Source organism: Sturnus vulgaris, chromosome 2 (genome assembly GCF_052056855.1).
Source record: "Sturnus vulgaris isolate bStuVul1 chromosome 2, bStuVul1.hap1, whole genome shotgun sequence".
Lineage (NCBI taxonomy): Eukaryota > Metazoa > Chordata > Aves > Passeriformes > Sturnidae > Sturnus > Sturnus vulgaris.
Window position 1 is genome coordinate 115,585,500 of NC_142244.1, and position 22,533 is coordinate 115,608,032.

Here is a 22,533-nt window from a genome sequence, read left to right on the forward strand (position 1 = left end):
AGTGAAAGTAAGTTTATCATCTAAATCCGGGTATCAAAATCTAGAACAAGTGTTTAACAGCATTGTGTTCTGAACTATGGCAGCACTTAACACAGAACAAGTTATTACATTGAAATAAAATTGAGAAGCAAGCAAGCAAGGAGGAAGAAAAGTGTAAAGGTCTGTTCTATTTGCTTTTTCACCATTTATATAAGAAGAAAAATCCTGTGACTTTACCTAAACAGCAATACAGAAACAATTGAAAGGTCATTGAATGAGTAATTTTATTTTGTTGTAGCATCACTTCAGCTTTCAATTGGCAGTCTTAAGACTAAGTGGCAAGGATTTTTGTCTTCAAAGCCAGAGCAGCAGTTTATTATTTATTATTTTTTATAACCAGTCCTAAAGGATGGCCAAAGCTTTACTGAACATAGAAACTGTTTCTATTACTGGCTCTGGGCTGAGTTTTTCCAAGTTTTGTTTATGGATCCAAAGAAGGGAATTCTCTGATTTCTAATGATACACCTGGTCTTGGAGCTACAGAGCAAAATTTCATTTCTGCAGTTACCATTCTAGTATTGTTCTTTACTGAAAGTAATAATTAGAATTCAGAATATCAAGAATATCTGAGCAAAAACTTAGGTTTTACATATACTCAAAATTCATTGATATCAATGTGATGAAAAGGCTTGTTCAGAGCTTGTCAGTGTTAAGGGAACAACACATCATGGATATCTCTGTGAGTGCTTAAAAGATGTGGAAGAATGTGGCAGAATTTCCATAGAAAAGCCAAAAAAATGTTTCCACTTGGCATCCATCCTTTTTTTTTACTATGTGTCCCCAATGGGATCATACAAAAAGTGTGTTTTAACAGATAACTTTAATGTAAATACTATTTTAAAGACTAATTGCATTTATTCTATACTAAGCCGTCTTGCTTAACTTTTTCCAGGACTTTATGCTTATGCCTGCTCATTTAATAAAACAGTTTCCTGATAATTTAGCATTTCTTGCCAGTATCATCCATAGCAAATGAAGAATATAAAAAAAAATATTTTTCAAACAGAAGGGAAATAAAACAAATTGCAGAAATTTTATATTGGAAGACAAATTTTAAAAGACATTCTGCTCTTCAGTGGTAGAGGAGGACAGTAATTATCAGTCACTCCAATGCATTTTTTGTAATCATTCACCTGAAAAAATAGTGGGTTCATGTTCTGTGTTGGTGTTCTATCCCTCTTTATGGATAAGCAGCTTGTAATTGATTTTTCAGAAGCTGCAAACACAAATTTACTCACAGCTACCGAGGTGAAACAAGCTGATGCCGCCGTGCCAAGTCGAACGAAATCAAATCTATTTGTGCAACTAACTGTGCTTTTCACCTGCCTTGGAAAATACCTCATTGTGTGTTTGGGGATGAAACAAACACAGGACAGTGAGAAAGGAGCCACTGAAGCAAAGGTTTTCTCTGAGCAGATAATTAGAACAGGATGGGTGATTGCCCAGAACTGTTGCTGCTGGGATTTCGTGTTCGATGTTTACCTATTGGAAATTACCATAACCTACAATAAATGTTTTTATTTTAACCTACAATAAATGTTTGTCAGCGTGGCAGCCATTTGGAAATCCAAGGTGTTTGTCAGCAGTAAATATGTTTTCTAGTCCAGAGGTATCTCTTGCCTCTATCACTGCTGGTTCCTTCTGTTTTTTGTAGTCATGTTCCAAGCAGCTTTTCTGTCGTTAGGAAATAAACAGCTTTGCATTTTGGCCATAGGATTCAGTGAGGAAAAGGTCCAGTTAGGGGGATTATTTACCCTCCAGAGGACTGCTGTCATTTTTCAAAAAGCAGCTCTACCTATGAAATTGGAAAGAGAAAGCTGGAGAGGAGTCTGGATGGTGAAGGCACAGGGAGGAAGGCTCAAGCTGTTGTGAGCAGGGGTCTCTGAACCTGCAGAGAGAATTTCCACAGAACTTCAGCTCTGAGCTCTCCTGCCCACACCAACACTGGCAGCTCCCATTTCCCCTTAAGGAAAAGTTGGGGCACTCTGGCACAATGAGAGCTAATATTTGCATAAATTATGAGAGTGTTTATACTGAAAAAAAGCAAAAACTTGAGGGTCATCTATTAGAGCATTGGTGCTTCTGCTGTGTTTCTGCTGCACAGATTTTCTCGATGGATAATTAATCCCATATTTATGGGCATTAATAACTATTTCAGACCCCAGGGAAAATATTTAGGTCCCCCTCTGTGCTTCTTTGCATTTCCTTGTGCTACAATCTTCTGCCAGACTTCCTTTCTTAATTTCTGGTATTTCTGGAGAGGATCAGAGCAAGGATGGATGGTTGGATCCTTTGTTTAGTTTTTGCCAACCTCCAGACAAATTCAGCACTGCCTGGACCTGGAGAATCTATGAGGCTTCAAATTTTGCACTGGGATGAGGAGAGCAAGGAACTATTAGGATTTCTCCTGTGCTGCACGAGATCTCAGTGTGTTGCTGGACTCAAGTAAAAAAAAAAAATATTTGAGAAGAAAAACAGTCTGTCACATGTTCAGTCACTCTCTGTGGCACTGTGAGAAATTACAAAATGAAAAACATGTGGAATAAAAACCAAAATTAATTTACTTCTTTTTTCCTTGGATATTTACACTTCCATGTTCTGAACCAAAGAACGGGAGGTCAACGAAATTATGACATTAACTGACCTTAATACAACCATTAAACACTTTTAATATTCAAAATTTTTGTAAGATTTTCCACAGTCTTCACAACTTTTCATGATTTTGTCCAATGTGTAGGTTTTACTGAGACTTTGGCATTTAGAATCAGGCTTCAATGTCAAATTTTTGGTCCTAACATTGTCACAAGCTGTTTTCTTCACTGTGTACCTGTATTTGGAACATGTACAGCTTCTCCTTGAGATAAGCAGCTCTTATTTTATTTATGTATAAATAAGTACATGTGGAAGACTCACTGCTGTGGTTTTATGCTACTTTGGGATAAGTTTAATAATATGTGTACACTGATGCACTGAAATAAGATTTCTTATCAAATTAATGCAAGCAAATTGTGTTGAACCTCTCTCTGGCTGGTTGGAAAGCAAAGCCCTACCAGAAGTTATGGTTCAAACACCCTCATTTTAATATGAAGTGATTTGATTGCTAATAAAAGCATTATTTGTTATGGTTATTTATAGCAAATAATTTAATTCTTTTTTTTCTAAAGCTTGCTAGTTCACTGTTACAAAAAACAAATGGAAAAATTAAATTGTTCTTAGACATCAGACAAACCTACCTTTGGTAGAAAGCATTTATTTTCTGTCCACAATAATATGATTTATCTATTACTCCATTTGTAACTTCTCCCATGGAGAGATCATATAAACTTATTTTTGTATCCTCTAAAGACCAGTGATTTTATCATGCCTGGCAAGAAATACATCAAGATTTTGTACAGAAAGTGAATTATCTGCTAAAACCAACCTTAGTGTGTAACTGGATCAGCAAAAAACTGGTTTTAATTTTTGCTTTTCGCTATGAGATGTTATAACTCTGTATGTGGCTGCTCTGCCATTTTGAGATACCCAATAAATTGCCAATAAATTGCCCGAATTCTGATGGCTCCCTTTGCTCCCTTCCCACAGTGCCCCCCAGGTTTGTGGTCCAGCCCAGCGACCAGGACGGGATCTATGGAAAAGCCGTCATCCTCAACTGCTCTGCCGAGGGTTATCCCGTCCCCACCATTGTCTGGAAGTACTCCAAAGGTAGGATTCGTGTGCTGACCACTGGGAACAGCCTAATTCTGCATTCATAACATCCCATTCACCTGTGAGCTGCTGCTTTAATCTCCAAGTTGCCAGGGAGCAGCGGGGTCCAATAAAGGACGCATCAGCCATGTTTTATTCCTCATAAATCACCTCCCCAAGCACAACCTGCTGGCCACTGTCCCAAGGCTGAGCTGGATGGGCTTTTGCTCTTCCCTGGAGATGTCCTGGCTGTGCCTGTGAGCCTGTGTCAGCTGTGGCCTCAGCAGGCAAGGGATGAAAGGGATGATTGGGAGAGAAGAGACACAGCTTTAATTGAAACAACCTCAGCACGAGGTTCACCAGCAGCATTTGGTTGATTTTTTTCCCCCCCTCCTCAAAATTCATGATAACATGGCCAATCACATCTTTTCAGCAAAGAAGGAAGGTCAGGTGGCATTAACATAAGCAGTAATTCAATAGGAGCTTTACATAATGCTTTAACATTTTCTCCTCATGTAATAGAGCATTAAAAGTGGCCCCACTTGACCCTCAGTAACCATAGGAAATTGACTGCTTTTTAGTTAAAATGTGCTGCCTGATAGATTGCATCTTCTGGCCTGTTGTCTCCTGGTAGGTTTTAGCAAAAAACCACATTCTGCAAACTCTGTGCCCAATCTAAATGAATTAACTCCTTAAAAAACAAAACAAAGTGCTGTTGAGAAGAAATCTTTATGTAATGCTCCATGTCATTTTTGGTTTTCTTAGGATCTAAGTCCAAATGTATTTGAAGCAAAAAGGGTGAGAGAAAATTTCATGTTAAAGACTATTTGTGCTCTAATTGATAAATTATAGTTTGTTGCAAGAAGGTTGCAGGGTTCTGAATGCCATTAATCTCAGTGGTATGTGGGATTTTAATTCTGAATATAGAGCACAGAGGTAATTCTGTTTTTTTCTATTTGTGTGCTGAAGGAGGGTGCCAAGCCAAGATAGATGAATTGTAATTAACTGTGAGGAGATAAATAACCCATCTTGGAAGGTTAGAATAGTTGGATAAGTCTCCATTCAGACTCATCCACACAGATGTATGGGTTAAGATTCTCTTCTGTTCAAGAAGAACTTTGGCTGCAATAGCAGTAAAAATGTGTGTGAAGATTAAGGAAACTTTGCAAACTGCTGCAGAAAATTTTTTCCAGTTTTTCTAGCAGCTGTCCTTAGGAGTATCAGCCCTTTCCTTTCTGTGAACACTAAATTGTTCCCACAATTTTTCATGTGAAGAAACACAGGAAGTGAGTGGGCAATCAATGGCAGGCATCTACATTTAGTAAAGCATAAATGTACATTCTGACTAAATGACAAGAAAAATGGCTTGTGAAAGAAAAAAAATTACAAAAAGAAAAGTGGGTCATGCACGTGACTTAAATAGGTGAAAAATCAACAACTGAATTTTTCTGAAAACATCATCATTTTAACATTTTTAAATTTACAGTATTGGTCACCAGGCCTTCAGTGTAGGCATAAGTTCCCAAAGTAAACTTCTAGGACTAGAAGTATTTTTGATGTGCATGTCTGGGTTTTTTTAATATTCTAAATGTTATATTCATAGGCTGTTCTAGCTCACTGTGTTACACTAAATAATTCCCCATAATATTTATTCACCATATTTCCTTCTGGGTTGACTCAGCCAACTGTTTATAGTGATTAATGTTGACAGATATTAACTTTGTATACAGAAGGTGGTGCAAGAGAATTCCATTGAAGAAGAGCACCTTTTGACTTCCCTGAAAAATCCCATGTCCTGCTGCCAAACTAAATTGTAAACTCCTTTGTTACAAGAAATGTGTCTTAATACACATTTAGGGAGTCTTTAATGTTGGAGGAACCTGAACTTGTGCTGACTGTACAGCAGGATCCTGTTTCCTGTTCCCTGAATAACCCAGTATCTTATTTCCAAGGAAAACTAGGTTCTTTCTTAAAACCAAACTCAATACAAAAATGTTTTTATGGACCTTCCCTTTTTACAGTGCTGCCAAAAATGTCTGATCAGCGGTCTGAGGTTTGTGTTGTTTTGTTTGTTCTGTTTGGGGTTTTTTGTGGATTTTCTTGAGGGTTTTTTTTAATAGTCTCGATAAATCCTGGCTGCAAACATGGCAGAACAGAGATTTTTTGTGTCACCAGTCCATCAGCTGTAGCAGGAAACAAGAGGAACAGCCACTGATGTGGTTTTCCATGTTATCCAGGGTTTCATAAACAAGGTCCTAGAGGTCCCCTGAGTGTGCCATGTTTACTACAACAGACATCCCTCTCAGTCATAAGAAATTCATTTGCTGTTTGCATTAGGGATGCATGCTGCCATGACTGTTCAGCTGTAATTATCAATAATTCATCAGCCTCTAAATGTACAACAAATGTGCCTTTTCACCCATGAAAGGGCTGAAAATCTTCATTTCCTCTCTCCCCCTTCCTTCTTCTCCTTTGTGCTCCTTTTGCCTCTTTAATATGGGCAAATTCTTGCTGCTGTTGCAATCCAAAAGCCTTCCTTCTTTCCATGCAATGAGTTCAGTTTGGATAAAGACCCATTCTGTTCATTCTGATGATGCCAAAAGCCTTTTTAGTCACACTGAGCTTCTAAGAACTGCTGTACCAGCAGTGGGAGGCTTGCACCACTTAAATAGTGGTTAGTCTCAGTCTCTTCTGCCTTTACTCAGAGTCAGGATTAACAAATACAAGACAGAAAAGGATTTTCTCTTGTTCAGGCTTGGTTGTTTATTAAATCTTATCAAAAAGTACAGAACGTTCAACAGCACTTCTAGCCACCAGCTAGAAGTGAGCAAAATGAAGATCCAGCTCCTACAAGGTCTCTCAAAGCTAAATAGTACAACAGAGAATTAACACCTATATTATTTACACTTTTAACCCAATAACTAAATTCCCATGACCCTAAGTTTGATAGTGACTGATCAACGAGAAACTACAACCTAAAACCATGAAGAAGGAAGATGAACACCAAGAAGGACACCACCCAAAATCCTCCATCTTGTCACATACCTGTTACTGTACTATAAAAACCTCAAATTTAAAACCCTCTATCATGTGAAATCACACACTTCTATATAACTACACACCCGTGATTTTAACTCCATCACTCAAATTTGGGAGCTTTCTCCAAGGCCTCAGGTCCAAAGCAGTGTTTTCCTGGGGGTCAGTGCCAGAAAGCACAGAAAGCTCAAAACTCCCAGGGTTCTGGGATCCACCAAACCTGCAGCTATAGCTTGTGCCTCGTTAAAAATAAAAAAAAAATACGAGATGCTTTTTAACCTTTTTTTTTCCACGGGTTCCTTGCTGCAGGTGCCGGGGTTCCCCAGTTCCAGCCGATCGCGCTGAACGGTCGGATCCAGCTGCTCACTAATGGCTCCTTGCTGATTAAACATGTGCTGGAAGAAGACAGTGGATACTACCTCTGCAAGGTCAGCAATGATGTGGGAGCAGACGTCAGCAAGTCCATGTACCTCACTGTTAAAAGTAAGAACTGCAACGCTTCTCTGTGATCCAGATATTGCCATTGAGTGGAAAAAGGCTTTACTGCATCCTTAGTTTGGAGGGAAGGGAAGGGGGTTGGGAGGGGAAGAGTTGGGTTTGCTGGGTTTTGATTTAATTTTGGCTTTCAGCTGCATCTGGTAGCACCTGGAAGAGAGGATGGTTAACAAAAACCTTTGTTTGGTAGAGGAAGAAAAGCAAATTTGTACCAGGTCTGAAAGCTATCCCTGAGTCCTGAGGGGAAAGTAAGAAAGTTGGTCAGGAGTTAAAAAAAAAAAAAGTAAAGGAAAAATACCCACAGCAATTGTCATAAATCTCAGAAGCTGGAGGAAATGTGGATTAAAAAGATACTTAATCAAGTCTCAATATATCATAGATGGAATCTAAAAGTACAATTACTATAGGTATATACCACAAGATATTACAACATACTCTAGGATGTTATAGATACAGCCACAGTAATTATTTTGACTTAGCCAGGTAATTTTCAGAAAATCCATCTAATTGCACAAGCTCAACCTACCTGTACTTTCCAGGCACAAGAGATAAAAGCAGTCCTGTTCTCAAGTGTATGTTAGATGTAATTCCTTGAATCAACACAGTCTAGAAAATAGAGGAAATATTATGGAAAAAAAAAAAAAAAGTTGTAGAGATACAATAATTTCTCTCACTAGAGAAAAAAAGAGACTATTGACACATCAGCATGCCAAATGTTCCTGGCTGACCTGTCAGACCATTATTGAAGGAGGTACCACACTATGTACTTTAATGTTTGTAGGGTTTTTGAAGATTTACAGAATGCTTTGAAGTTCTGGGATGCCAATTAGCTTGAAAAAGTTGTGCTCTTGAAAGTAATTTTTTTTCTAGAAAGGAAGAAAAAATAATTTCTTTTCAATTGGAGAGTACACTTTAGACCATTAATGTTTAGGTTGAGGGGTGTTATTTTTTGTAGAGAATTAATAACCAAGTTATTTTAAGAGTGACAAAATTTTGCAAGCCCACTCCACTCTAATTTACCATAGTGACTTAATCTTCTAAAAAACAACATTATGACCCCTCCAGCAAATACATTCATTGGACATTTTCTTCTGTGGGCTGGTAGAAGTTACAGCTTCTGTGGTTTGCAGAACTGGCCATTTTTGGGCCAATCTTCAATTGCAGGAACGAGGCACTGCTGTAATATTCTACCAAGAGCCAGCTTCCCTCTGCTTGGCAGCCGTGCACGCTGCCTGTCTGATCACTGCATGCAGTTTCATGTGTGATAAAAGAGCATCCCTTATCAAATGAGAGCAGGAGCTTCCCTGGGGAGCCAGCTGCTGTTTGAATCTAATGAAAACCCCTCTGGCTCTGAGATAGCAGGGAGCAGCCTGTGCCCCTCACACACCCACACTGACACCAGCCCAGCTCCAGCAGGGCTGCTGGAGAGAGCCCTGGGAGGGAGTTGGTGTGTGAGGGAAGGGGCAGAGCTTTAGCTTCCATCAAACACTCATTAAGGACAAGATGCTCTGGGGAAATGGGCTGCACTTATGGCTGGATCCCCTCTTCTGGTGGTGTGGTTGTGGCTCATACTATTTGCACCTGGTCGGGTGGACTGACTCTGAAGCGAGGGCATGGATTTGTCTTTAATCTCTCTTGTTGTTCCCTGTTTCCTTTTTCTGTGTGGTTATTTGGGATCCTTTATTCTCCCCACAAGCTTGTTCCTCCTGGACCCTGGTCCTCATGTTTATTCCTCCTCTCGATAAAAACCTTGGTCTTCCTTCATGACACTCATGGTATCCTTGATTATTTGATCCTTCTCCACAAGGTCACCCTAAATGCCTTCTTTAGGCAGAGGGTAACACCTGGGCCATGCAGCTGTTTCTGGGTGAAGGAGTTGGTGAGTAAGAAACAGCTTCCAAAACATAAACAAGGAGTAGCATTGATGCATTTTCTTGTGGCTTCCTTGTGACAAATTGCCTTCCCACCTTCCTTCAGTCTATTTATGGGTTATCCAAGAGCAGTAGCTCAAATCTGATAGAAAAAGCAGAGTGGCTTGGATGGATTTGGTCACTGATCATGAAATTAGACCAGCCCTCAGAAAGAAAAACATGGCAGCAGTCCATTTACACCTAATTCCTTCACTTCTTGTTCCTTGTGCCACAGATTCCTGGTGCATGCAGGTACTAACTACTGAACTTGGAAATAAACCCTCTCATGCACAGGAGATTCTTCTCCTCCATGTCTGATAAAAGTTTTTACCTACTCTGTTAGTAACACTGCTGGATAAAGTTTTACCTTTCATAGATCTTATTTAAAAATCTCTTAAATGAGCTGATGCTTTACTCCTCCAGAATTTCCATTGTCACCTGTATCTAACAAAATAGGTGTTGACCTTTGTTGTCCACAGAGTAGGAGTTATTTTGTTTCAGTAGTTCAGGAGTGAGCAGGATGAAAATTGATTTAATCTATTTCCATTACTTGATACCTCTAAAATGGATGGACTTTTTTCTTAGTGAAAACCCATGTCAAGCTACAAACCAGCTTGACTTGCTTAACAAGACTCTTAGTGCTAAGGGGAAAATTGTAATAATTCCAAATATACATTTATTTAGTGCATTAGTGTTTGTTGAGTGACACCTTCATGTCAGAGGAACTGATCCAAATTCTTGGTTGAAGGGAGATTGCATGGGAAGGGAGTGAAAAGAAAGAGGAAAAGAATAGAAAAAAGAAAAAATAAATAAAAGAAAGGGAGGAAAAGAAAGAGGCTTCAGGAATACCATCAGAAATGTGAAAGGAGCAAGCTGCCAGCATCAATGCTGAATCAGGAGCCACGGGGCAGAAAATGTTCATTTAGCAGCTATTATCCTTCTCCCTTTCTTTTCAAGGAATGGGCATAAATATCATGACCAGTGAATTCTTCTCTTCTTGTGATTCAAGGATAAGTAGTTCCCAAATTCCATATTCACTAAGACACACAATATTAGAAAGTTATAAAGAGAGATCTGGAACAAGGAATCTAGTTCTGTCTTGAGAAATGACTCCTGGTGCTTGGGATGAGAAGACTTCTGAAGGATTTCTATAAAGGATAATGAGCCTTTAACATGAAGGGAAGAACTAAAATTATTTAAAGGTTGCCTGGGAGTCACAGGGGAAGAGATGACTGCTTAAAACGGACTGCCTGCCTGCCTTCATCTGAGTAAATGTCACACTTCCTAATTCCACTTTAGGGGCTATATATAATGTGATAGAATGGTATCCTGAAAAAATTACCTCTTGAAAAGCAAGCTTGCATTAAGGCTTGCATGTTCCTGTGTAAATAATCTGTTGGAGGTAACCACGTTAGCCCCGCCCCATCTTAAATCTATCACTTCTTCTTGTGACAGTGTGGAGCCTGACAAGTTTTAATCTGATCATCAAAACATTTCCAACAAATCCTGTCTGCCAAGAAAACAGAATTGCTTCATTCACTTTCCCCTCAAATATGCTTCTTAGCTATTGGCATTATATGTGTTTAATACATAAACCTAAAGCTGTCAGTCAGATCCACAGCTCCTTCCAGCACGAACATGCTAATCCCAGCTAATTCTTCCAATGCCAAGTTTCACCACTTAGACTTTCTGTTTTTTTAAATAAAAACAACTTTAAAAATTGTTGCCTATGACAAGAGCTGATAGAATAACAGGAGAAGTGGCTGGTAGGGAAAGGGAGCCTGGTAAAAATGGTAAAACATGAAGCCTGTTCCTGCACCACGTGTCTTTCTGCTGCCCCTGCTTCTCTTATAGTGCTGCTTGGCCATGTTGACCATGACCTCTTCCAGGCCAGATTTGTTCTCACCCTCTCCAGACAACTCATGGAGCAAAGAGACCTCAATCTCACACACTGCTGCAAAAGAAATAAAATATAACATTGGTTACAAACACAAATAAACCCAGAAGATGCTTATGGATGGAGAGTGGATGGCATGGAGCTCTTTTCTCCACTGCAAGCTAACAGTTGTTCCACCATATGGCTGAAGCACTGCAGCATTTGTTTATTGAGATGGATGGAAAGCTCTGCCTGTGAAGCTTTATCCAGGCAGGGTAAAGGGACAATTTCCATGTGACCAGGCAAATGAGTTTGCTCTGCTGTGACACCAGCAGCAAAGCCAGCGAGCTGTGATGGAGAACTCACTGTGCTCTGCTCACCAGGGTGCCTCTAAATGCTCATTTTAGTCTTTGGGAAAACAATTCCTTGCTGAGAGCATGGGAAGGTTGAAATCTGCCTGAATGCTACTTTTGTGTATAAAAAGCCAATTTCTCATTAAAATGCATGTATCCCACAAGGTGTCAGTAAGGGTGGCATTGCCTGTTCTACATTTGCAAAGATAGATTATCCATGATATGTGGTAAAGGAAGCTTAAAATCACTGTCTCTAATACCTCCGAAAAACACTTCTAAGAAGGACAGCAATAATGCTACGTCAAATTCACCTGAGCCCAGTTATTTTGATATTTCTTAATCTTTCTTTGCTCCATTTTTCTCATAGTCCCATGGTCTGTAAATACTATTTTCTTTGGAAAAACAAAACAAGACAAAAGCTCCCTTCTCTTTTTGTGTGCCCTGGTTTACTGTTTTTTTCTTCTGACATTGTGCTTTTTTTTTTTTTTTTAAAGTCCTTTTCATTTACTTGATTCTTCATCCCTATTTTGCAGTCATCTCAAGTAGGGTACACTTCTGTGAAATGAACATATTTAGCCAAAACTGGTAAAAATCCCTAGCTGGATGTCTTGCATGTGCCCTGAGAATGAAAGAGTGGGGCAAAGGCAAAGAAAACAAAAAAAGAATTTCCTTGAATTGCAACTTCTCTCATGTCCCAATCACTTCTTTCTGCTGAGCTGCTGAGCTGCCCTTGCCCACCTTTGCCCTTGCCCTCATGACAGGCAGCTCTCTCCCTCTTTTACCACCATTTTCTTGGCAATCAAAGGTAGAAACTGTGTAAAATATGAGGTTGTGAATAAACTGGCCAACTCCAAGTCAGTGGTGATGAATTTATTGCCCTTTATGTTTTAATTGTTTGTACTTGCCCATAACAGGACGGTTGGAACTTGATGATCTTTAAGGTCCATTCCAACCCAAACTGTTCCATGATTCTATGACTCTTAATTGTTTATTTTCATGAAATGCATAGTCTAAAAGACTCTGTGAGTGAATCTTGGAAACACAAGAGTTCTCCCTGGCTGATGCGAGCGCTCCCTCTTGTTAACAAAACAGCCCATTTTTTTCCTAATGAGGTCCTCCCACCAGGAGAAAGGAACGGGGGTCTAAATGCTGTTTTGTGCCTCTTCAAACTGCTGGCACGGCTTTGATTTAGGGACCTGCACTTTAATCAGCCATCATGTGTCACTACCCCGACAGGCAGCAGCAGCCGCCAGACACGAGCGCCGATAAATCGCGCCGAGAATCGCTGGAGCGATCCTTTGTTGATTTTCCTTTACAGCTATTCCATGGCAGATCAGCTGTCATAACAACACAGCGCCTCTGGCAACAGAGGGAAATTAAACATGAAGTATGTTCAAGGTAGCTGGTAGAAGGCTGGAATATCCCTTTTCTTCCATGCCTTCAAATGCTCCTCTCGGTACCGCCAAGCCCGTGGCAGTTCTCTTGTAAGATAATTGCCAGATTGTGCTGCAGCACAAATACTCAAGTGGGTTTGTATGCAAATCTTTGCAATGCTCTCATTTAAGGAGAAGAGGAGAGCTAAGAACTTCACTCTCTTTCTTTTTCTTTTCTCTTTTTTTAATAAATATTTTTTGAGCAAGAATATAGCAGCCCTTTATCTTTTCTTCAAGGCTGGTTGCACAGCAATGTTTCCAGCAGAAAGGTGAAACAGATTTTTCTCCTACAAAGAGCACACAGACACTGCTGTATCAACAGTATCATATTTATTGCCTTTTTTTTTCCAAAAGAGCTGTCTCTCATCTTTTTGATGCCCAAATGGCAACATTCAAAAGGGAGCATGGGTGAGGTTTATTTTCAGAAGTTTTCTTTCTGGGGAAATTTTCATAGGGGATATAGACTATTGAGGCTTTCCTGAAAAATAATTGTCTAAGAAAATTATGACGATTTAGTCTTCCAAATACTTTCACATCTTCATGATTTTTAGAAAGCCTCATAAGGGATTGAGTTCAGAAGCTGCTGTTTCATTTTCTCCCTTTCTTGAACAGATTAGTACTATAAAAACTACACATATTCCAGCATGTTCTCCTTCCTCAACATTAATATTTCATGTGTCCTTCTGAATTATCACTTCATTCAGAGGTGTTACGTGGTTCTCAGATTGCAATGAACTCTGTGTCCAGGTTTGGCCAACTTTGGGCACAAAACTGTGCCACAGAGATAATTTCTGATCAAGGGCTGCAGCTCCTCTGTCTCTGAACACTGCTGAAACAAGGCTTGAAAATAATATCTGATCTACTCCTTCAGCTGAGATGGTGGTGTGGCAGGGATTGATACCAGCTAGATAATCCATTCATAATAACCATCATTGAGGAAGTAAAAATGTCAGTATATTGTATTTGACACGATTCTTCAAACCCTACTGTGCTCAAACGCAATAAACGGCAACCCCAAAATGTTCTTAGCTGGGAGGAAATATTCTGGAAATTATTCTTACTGGTGGTTTAGAATTATAGAATCACAGAATATCCTGAGCTGGAAGGGACCTACAAGGATCATCCAGTCAAACCCCTGGCCCTGCACAGGACAGCCCAAGAGTCACACCATGTGCACAGCGTTGGCCAAATGCTTCCCGAGCTTCTTGGCAGGCTTGGGGCCATGACCATTGCCCTGGGGAGGCTGATCAGTGCCCCAGCACCCTCTGGGGCAAGAACCTTTCCCTGATCTCCAGCCTGAACCTCCCCTGGATCAGCTTCAGACCTTTTCCTCAACTCTTGTCACTGTTGACAATTCTTCTGCCCAGGGCAGAAGTTGTGCCTCCTGTGCAGGGGGAATTGCTGGGCTCAGTCCCTGCCCGTGGCTCTGGGGCCTTTGGACACACAGGGACAGACAGACACACCCAGGGACAGACAGGGACACTCAGGGACACTCAGGGCCGAGGCCCCTCTCAGCTGGGGCTCCTCTCCAGGCTGAGCAGCCCCAGCTCCCTCAGCCTTTCCTGGGCACGGAGATGCTCCAGGTCCTTGCTCAGCTCCAGGAGCTCCTGTCCCTGCTGTGCTGAGGACAACACACTAATTACATTTGGACATTTATGCCAGAAATTCTTATCAGAACACACCACTCTTATAGAATAAAAATTCTTCAAATTTATTAATTTATGATGTTTTCTTAAAATTACAAAGTGGCTCTATATCTCAAAGTCAGCCACACAAAATAGCTCCTAACACAAAAGTGTTAGGGCAGTGTTCCCATAAGTTATTTCTTTTTTCCTTCAATTCCTATGGTACAGGAGTAATGACTAATCACTAACCATGCCCACAATCAAGTGTTGATGTTTACTGGTTTATCTGAATAAAAGAGGTTTCAAATGCAGCATGGATATAGGTTTACAGTCTTCATTTTTCTTGAATATTTACTTTCAGGGACATTTAATGCTTAGATCTCTACCTTTACCTGGATTTTCATGCTATTAACCCTATTAATTTTTCTGAGTAATATTTTAAAACATTACTCAGAAAAATACTGCTGTGAATATATTAGTTTCATCTGTGGGGTGGGAGTTGTTTGTGGTGTGTTTGATGGGTTTAATATTGTCTTAGGGGGAGGAAGTGAATGCAGGATCTATTGCAGCTTATTTTTATATTTGCAATGTCATCAAAAGTTTGGTCTATGTCTTGCTAACAAAGATTAAATAAACTTAAATCAAGAGAGCACTGTAAAGCAATAGTGGGATGTAAATTAATTTAGTGGGTATGTGCAGTACATGTGACTATTTCCACTTCAGAAAAGGTAGCTCTTACAGTATTGTCCTTTTCCTTCTTTTCCTTTTCCTTTTCCTTTTCCTTTTCCTTTTCCTTTTCCTTTTCCTTTTCCTTTTCCTTTTCCTTTTCCTTTTCCTTTCCCTTTTCCTTCCCATTTCCTCTCATCTCTTTTTGTCTGTGTCAGTCTTGGCAGCTTTAAGGTACATCTCATTTGGAAAGTAACCTTGTTCCAGCAGGACAAAGCCTCAGAACTCCCCATTATTATTTGAATTTAGGACTTGCAGAATGTTCTCTGAACAGCCAAAATAGAGGGCAGAGTCTTACATGATATTTCTTCTTATATAGCAGCTTCTTCTGCATTTTGAATGACTTAGTCACTGTCCTTTTCAGTAAAAAGTCTACAGTTCAAAAGGTTATTCACTCTTTTTAAAATTACTGAATGTTGTCATAGGACCTGCATCATAATTCTTTATAGTTTTTCATTTTTATATATAATATATTAATATATTAATATTATATATAATATATTAATATTGTTTATCCTTTTCTTTAATTTGAAGAAAGAAAACTTAAACTGAGTTATAACAAAAATAATGAAAATTATTTCACAATATCCAAAGAAGTATATAGAATATAAACTACATTTGAGTATCAAGTGACACAGATTCCAAGTCAGTTACATTTTTCTGTGTAATTCTCCTGCAGCAAAAGAAAACTGTAAAAAAGGATAGTTTATATGCAAACGTTTTATGCTTTGGGTAAGAGTTTATTACTTTAAAAAAAAAAAAATCACATGTCACTCTTAGCCAAAGATGATCTTTTACAGCTGCTTCCCTCAGTGCAACTTTAAGCTTTTTTTTTAAGGAAAGCAATTTTGCCTTCAAACATAAAGAGTATTTTTTTTTGTAGTACTTTCTTTTCATCTTCAAAATAGTTTTTCAAAAATTGTGTGGTGCATCCCTCTGTGAAAATCCCACAGTGGTGCTCAGTGTGAGCACAGTGCACAGAGTCTGTGATAATCAACATAAACAAAAATTACATTTATATCTGAGAGGGGCTCACAAAAGGAATAGAAATGCAAGGTAGGAAGAAGAGCTGCCTGCAAGCTGAAGATGCTGCACTCAGGGCAATTTAAGGCAGTGCTTCCTACACCTCTTCCTGCTGTGCACGTCAGGTACAATCAGAAGAAAGGATTTGCAGAGGCAGATTTTCTTTCAGCAGCCTGTTTGCTTTGTAGGTGCCTGGTTTCCTTCACCCCATCACCCTCCCTGACCATTGGGATTCCCCCAGTGCCTCAGCATGTGAGCTCCCATCCCCACTGCACATTCAAATATTTGTAGGGTATGTGATGCTTGAGCAAATCTGAACGTGTTGCTTTTATCTTTCTTGAGTTAAAAAAAAAAGGGAAGTGTCCAGTTATGGCCATAGCAATTGATTTCTGAGTGTCTTCACAGTATAGATAACTAAAGAAGCATGGCTCCATTTTTAGATAAATCTTATTAGAATCCTGCAGGGCTGAGGAATGAATCGATTTGGTCTGTCAAACCAGGAGATAATGAAAGAATGAGCTCTTACTGTTGGCCTAATTACTTATGATTAATCTAACCCCATCCATTTTTTTTAACTGTCTCCATTAAGGCACAGAATAATTACTCTTACATCCAATTTTTGTTTTCTTTTCCAATTCTGGGTTGGAATATATGATCATGTAGGAACTGTGTCATCCAGGCAGTTATGTGTCTTTTTTTGACAATAATTTTAGATTCTCTATCATCAATTATTTGATATTTAGCTTCCACCTGGACAATTCCTGCCCCGGGAAAGCAATGTTTTCTAATTTTATGGATGTAGGCGAACACAGCACCAAATTCAGAAAGGAGAAATTATGCCTCAGGGAGGGAATAAATTTTATAGCTCCAACCACCATTCTTGACTTGTGAAAGAGGATTTTCCTTTAGAATTCCCTTGTACAAGGTGATGTGTTCTCTGATGATGGTGGGAGAAGCCCAGTGTGTGCAGGGATTGGCAATGACATTTAAACTCCCTGCTTTTACAAATGAAACTTCTGGTGAAATTTCCTAGACATCATTTTGCAAAAAAGTGCCATTAGGCTGTAAAAGATCTCTTGCTGTGTTTGATCTGTGGAAATTAGAGGCCTCAATTACCAATATTTCTGTGTCCACGTGCATGAACGTGTGGCTACTCACAACACAGAAATACAGAATTGTTGAATTGGGTTCTGTGGGTGATTAAGTGAAATTTAATCCCTAAAGTTAGATCAACCTAAAAAAAATCCATCTCAATTATTATGCTCCTACAGCCATTTTTTTCATGAGAGCCCTGATTTATAGAAGTAGTATGTGGATAATTGTCTTTCATGTAATCAGTGATGTGCTGAAGGATGCTTTGCAAAGGGGGATGGCTATTTAGGAAATTAAACACATGCTGCTTAGATTTGGTTTAGGTTTGGAGGTTTTGTTGTTGTTGTCTTCAAACTTGGCTTAAACTTTTAAGAAAATATACTCCAGTAAAAGTTTTAATCCTTTGAGAATGAATGGTAAAGCAGCAGCTGATGTCAATGGCTTTCAGTCAGCACTTCAAGTTCTCTCAGTTCTGTATCCCCATCCTGAACTTTTGTCATATTAGTTAATATAAACTCTAAAATCACGTCATCAGTGACCTAACAAGAACATTTTTCTACTAATTGACTTGCAATATTGATAGATAAGTACCTGAGAAACAATCCTGTACTTTTGCTTCCATTTATTTCCTTGCAAAGGGCAAAGAATTCAAAGGATCTGATGTCATTTCTGAAAGTGAGATGGTATAAACTTGTGATCACAAAATCAGAAAGGGACAGAAAATAGAGCTATTGCATAAGTCCATTTTGCTGCAAATCATCAGAGCAGTAGGAAGACCATCTGTTAGATGATTATTTTTCCTGGCTTTTAATTACTAGCCATTGATTTGGGTAATTGCCCACATGTACATACACAATAGTGCAGCAGGATCTCACCTCTGCAGTCTTATCTCAAAACTGGCTTTTAAAATAAGTGCCTATTACTGTAAGTGCTCTGCAAGAAAGCAGCACTCTGCCGTATTTTTGTCTTGCTTTGCAATGCAACCTGAATGTTGCATTTACGACTGGAACAAGCTGGCTCTTTGCCATGCACTTAGAGCCATAAACCCACACTCTGAGCAAGGCAAATCTCCTGCTATCAGATCTTTAAGTGGTGACTTGCCGAGCTGAAATAAAGGAGAACAGACTTTCCATAAGTGGTTGCATATTGTTGTGGAAAATCCAATTACCACTTGCTAAATGCCCAGATCTGAGATTTAAATAAGAGCTAAATGAAGTGCCTGGCTTTTAAGGAGAATGGGAATGCACCTAAACAGTGAGGAAAACCATTACAGGAGAGCACAGTAATCCCTGGGTGCCCTCAGGAGTTTTTGCTGATTCCCTGTAGCATCCAGGGCTGTTCCCAGTCTTATTTCAGGGAACTCCCCAGTGGAGACACAGCTGTGAATGAGAACTTGTGAGTTTTATTTGCATATATAATGAAAATAATATATTGCACAGAGGTGTTAACTCTCTCCCTTTGGGGTCTTAAACCTTTCAGTGTGGAAGACCTCCCTAAAAATGCTTGAAGAGGTGTTCAAAAACTGAGAAAGGAGAGAACAACCTAGCCAGAAGGAGAAGGCTGGCACAAGCAGTATTTAGCTTGGATAGGATGGATTTTCCTTGGATATAAGCTGCTTTTACCCCCTGTTACCTGCTTATTTCACCTGTCAAGGCCCAGGAGCAGAATAAACCAGCCTCTCTTCTGAATGAGGGGGCTCCAATGTACAATCCAGTGGTTTGGCAGCTGCTGGGCTGTGCTGGTGTCCCAGTGTCTGCTGAGCATGGGGGATAGGCACAGTAATTACCTGGCAATTAAACAGGTTGGATTCCCTCTCATTTGCTGTGGGGTAGGCTTGTAGATCTGGGCAGTTACCATGGCCTTGCTGACACCCAGCAAGCCCTTCAGATGTTACAAATGTGCTTTTTTAATATAAAGATACACATTCTGTCTCCTGCATTTCTCAGGAAGTTCCTTAGATCTTGTCAAAATTCAAGATTATTTTTTCCATTGCTGATTGTTCCAGATTATTCCAATGGCATCATGGCTTAGCTGTATAACTATAAACTTTTCACATGGACACTGTTTCTGGAGAAAAAGTTGATTTTTTTGCAGCTTAGTTACAATTACTTCCAAAAGCAGGAGACAAGAGAACAGACAGATGAAGCCCAAAAAGCAAATTTTGCTTCAGCTCTCGAGCTGGAGCAAGCTGAACCTGTGAAATGTAGGAGCTTGGAAGCACCAGGGATTTAACTTGGGGCCATGCAGGGATATTTTAGCTCGGAATGCACAGGAGTTTGAGTACTTTTAAGGGATCTGTCACCCACTCCCAGCCTGCTCACACTCCAAGGCAGCTCAGCTTAGCAGTGCATTAGCCTATTTCCCATGCAGAGTGATGTAAACTAACCCAGGGGAGCATTTCAAAGATGCTGAAATGTGAGTGACCTTGAGGAGCTGCGCTCTCACGTGAGCATAAATTGCTTTCATACCCAGAAAAGGGGAAGTCAGAATATATCAAGTGTTATCAACCATCCAACTGGTCTGACTGGGGGTATCTGTACCCTATTTTGTCTCTTTCTGTAAAACAAGTGGATTTTTTTTTCCCTAAGTACCACTGGATACCTAAACAGATGCATTTGTCATTATGGAAATAGTGATCTGGAGAAGAAAATTGTCTGCTTGCTTTAAATCAAATTTTACTCCTTCAACTCCTTTTCCTTTTCTTTTTCCTTTTCCTTTTCCTTTTCCTTTTCCTTTTCCTTTTCCTTTTCCTTTTCCTTTTCCTTTTCCTTTTCCTTTTCCTTTTCCTTTTCCTTTTCCTTTTCCTTTTCCTTTTCCTTTTCCATATTATTTTCTTTTCAGGTGTTGTTATAAAGGATGTTATAATCAACAATTACAGAAATAATGCAATTAAAAATTAAATCATATCTGAATTATAGATATTGATTCGTATAAGGATCCTGTAGAACAAGATTAGTTTTGCCAATTCTAATTTTTGCGTGGAAGAAAAAGCGCATTTAGTTTTGAATCAGGAGCTTTAGGAAGAATAATCAAAACGTTGCTTATTTTTAATATAATCACAATATTTTTGAGATACAACAGTACATGTATGGAACATGCATGTACAAATACAGAAAAACCATATTTTTAAGGTAGAGGGAATGATTTCTGTGTGTTAACTCCTTTGTTATGTCTCTCACATTGTCACATTGCTCTGCTTTACTATTCCTGAAATTCTGACTTTGCATTTCTTGGCTTTTAAAATACTTTGTAGCTTACATCATGAAAATACGTGTTCTTATTTTATTTACTTCAACTAAAATTATCTAGTGAATAGTGAAATAAATCCAGTGATGATTATTCTGGAGTATAATATAAGAAGGGCTACTATGTACACACATGTTTAGTGTTTCAAGCCTCAGAGCAAAGTTAATGGTGCATATAAACAATTATTTGTGCAATACACTCATAATCCATATGGTCACTATGAAAATTAGATGTAAAAGGAAGTTGAAGTCACAGAGATTGACTTTGCATAGTTCTGAAACACCAGGACAGGAGGGGTGTGCTTGGGTGCTCTGGACTGCTGTCCACAAAAGAGAGAAGGAACCAACAGAATGCAGCAGCATCTCTCAAAATAAACCACTTTGATGATTTTGTTTGGCAGGAAAATATCCCACCACCTCTGTTCTGGAAAAGCCCATATAGAGCTTTGTCCATCTTTGAACCCCATTCAGAATTTAGGCTTGGGGAGGAGCAGCTCAGCTCATGGTTCCCTGGCTCCCTCCTGCCCTTTTTTAATCTTTCTGGATGTTCCAGCATGATCCAACTGTCATCAGTGGAAGCTTTTCTGCACAGAGACAATTTTCAAACACCTTCCCAGAGATCCAGTCTCATCACAATTTCTCTAGACACATTGTAGGCAGCTTTCCTGAGGACAGTATCTGTGGCAGGTTGGAAATTTCATTCACCTGCAGCTATTTGTGTGTGGCTGCTCCTGCATGCAAGCATCTCCATGAAAATATTTTGCATGGCCAAACATAACCTTCTGAAAATCCCAATAACACAAAAATATCTGTGTGCAATTTGTGTAGCCTCAAGGGAGAAGAGTGGATTATCAGGCTTGAAAGCAGATTTTGGCAGTCTGAATATACCTTTTTTCCTTGGGAAGCTCTAAGCAGTGGGAAGCAGAATTGAGTTTGTGGTGACATTACACCTAAACCACGGCAGGACTTGTATCAAGACATTGAACCATCAAACATATTGGCAAAAATATGATGGCAAAAATCTACAAGGAAGCCAGAGAGGGACAATTCATCAGGAATTGGAGTGACATGACAAGGGGGAATGGCTTCAAACTGGAACAGGGGAGAAAATAGGTTAGATTTGAGAAAATTTTTTTACTGTGAGGTTGTTGAGGCCCTGGCACAGGGTGCCCAGAGAAGCTGCCCCATACCTGGCAGTGCCCAAGGCCAGGTTGAACATTGGGGCTGGAGCAGCCTGGGACAGTGGAAGGTGTCCCTGCCATGGCAGGGGTGGCACTGGGTGATCTTCAAGGTCCCTTCCAACAAAACCACTTTGTGATTTTGTGATTCTGACATAAAAATGCTTCACATGTCTGAGCTGCCTTTGTGACAGTCCGTTTTCTATGCAGACAAGGATGTAAGGAGAGTGTTTTCTGTCTTGGGGCTGCAGGAGCAGGAGGGGACAGCCTGAGCTGCAGTGGGTTTGCTCTCCACATCTCAGCTCCATTATTTCACTGAGCACACTGATGAACTGTAATTGTTTCCTGGCTCCTGTTGGTAGGAGATCGGGTGACAAAGGGGTTTGGAGCACTGCTAGGTTCCTGTTTCTCTCACTGATCTCTATTAGAACAATCATTATGATAATGATTCTAATCCAAGCTTCTGTAATATAACTGAGAAATAAATGCTTCTTGTTAATATGCCTCAATTAACAGGTCACCCAGTGTAGCTGCAGCAGGTTGCAAGTAAGTAGCTTTCAGGATCTGAGCCCAAATGATTATAGGTTTTCTTTCCCTTTTTAGATGAAACGGATTCATAAGCCTTACTCAAATGAATCGCTCTTGTAGTCATTAATTATAGTATACACATGTTAATGACATCATTATCAGGAGATAACATAATGTCCCAAGGACCACGTGCTACAGTTGTTTCCTGTGCAAACAATTGTGCTTGATAACACAGCCTGTCACAAAATGTCAAAAGAAACCACATGGTGTCTCAAAATGATGGTGAAATT

The 22,533-nt window shown here is 39.6% G+C and overlaps 1 protein-coding gene across 1 annotated transcript in view; it reads left to right on the plus strand.

The window, feature by feature from the left end:
- Positions 1-22,533, plus strand: part of DSCAM (DS cell adhesion molecule) — a 436,159-nt gene that overhangs the window by 286,564 nt on the left and 127,062 nt on the right. Inside the window, exons 10-11 of the mRNA XM_088160469.1 lie at positions 3,622-3,741; positions 7,069-7,242. Coding sequence (XP_088016595.1) covers positions 3,622-3,741; positions 7,069-7,242 — 294 coding nt within the window. The remainder of the gene's footprint in view (positions 1-3,621; positions 3,742-7,068; positions 7,243-22,533) is intronic.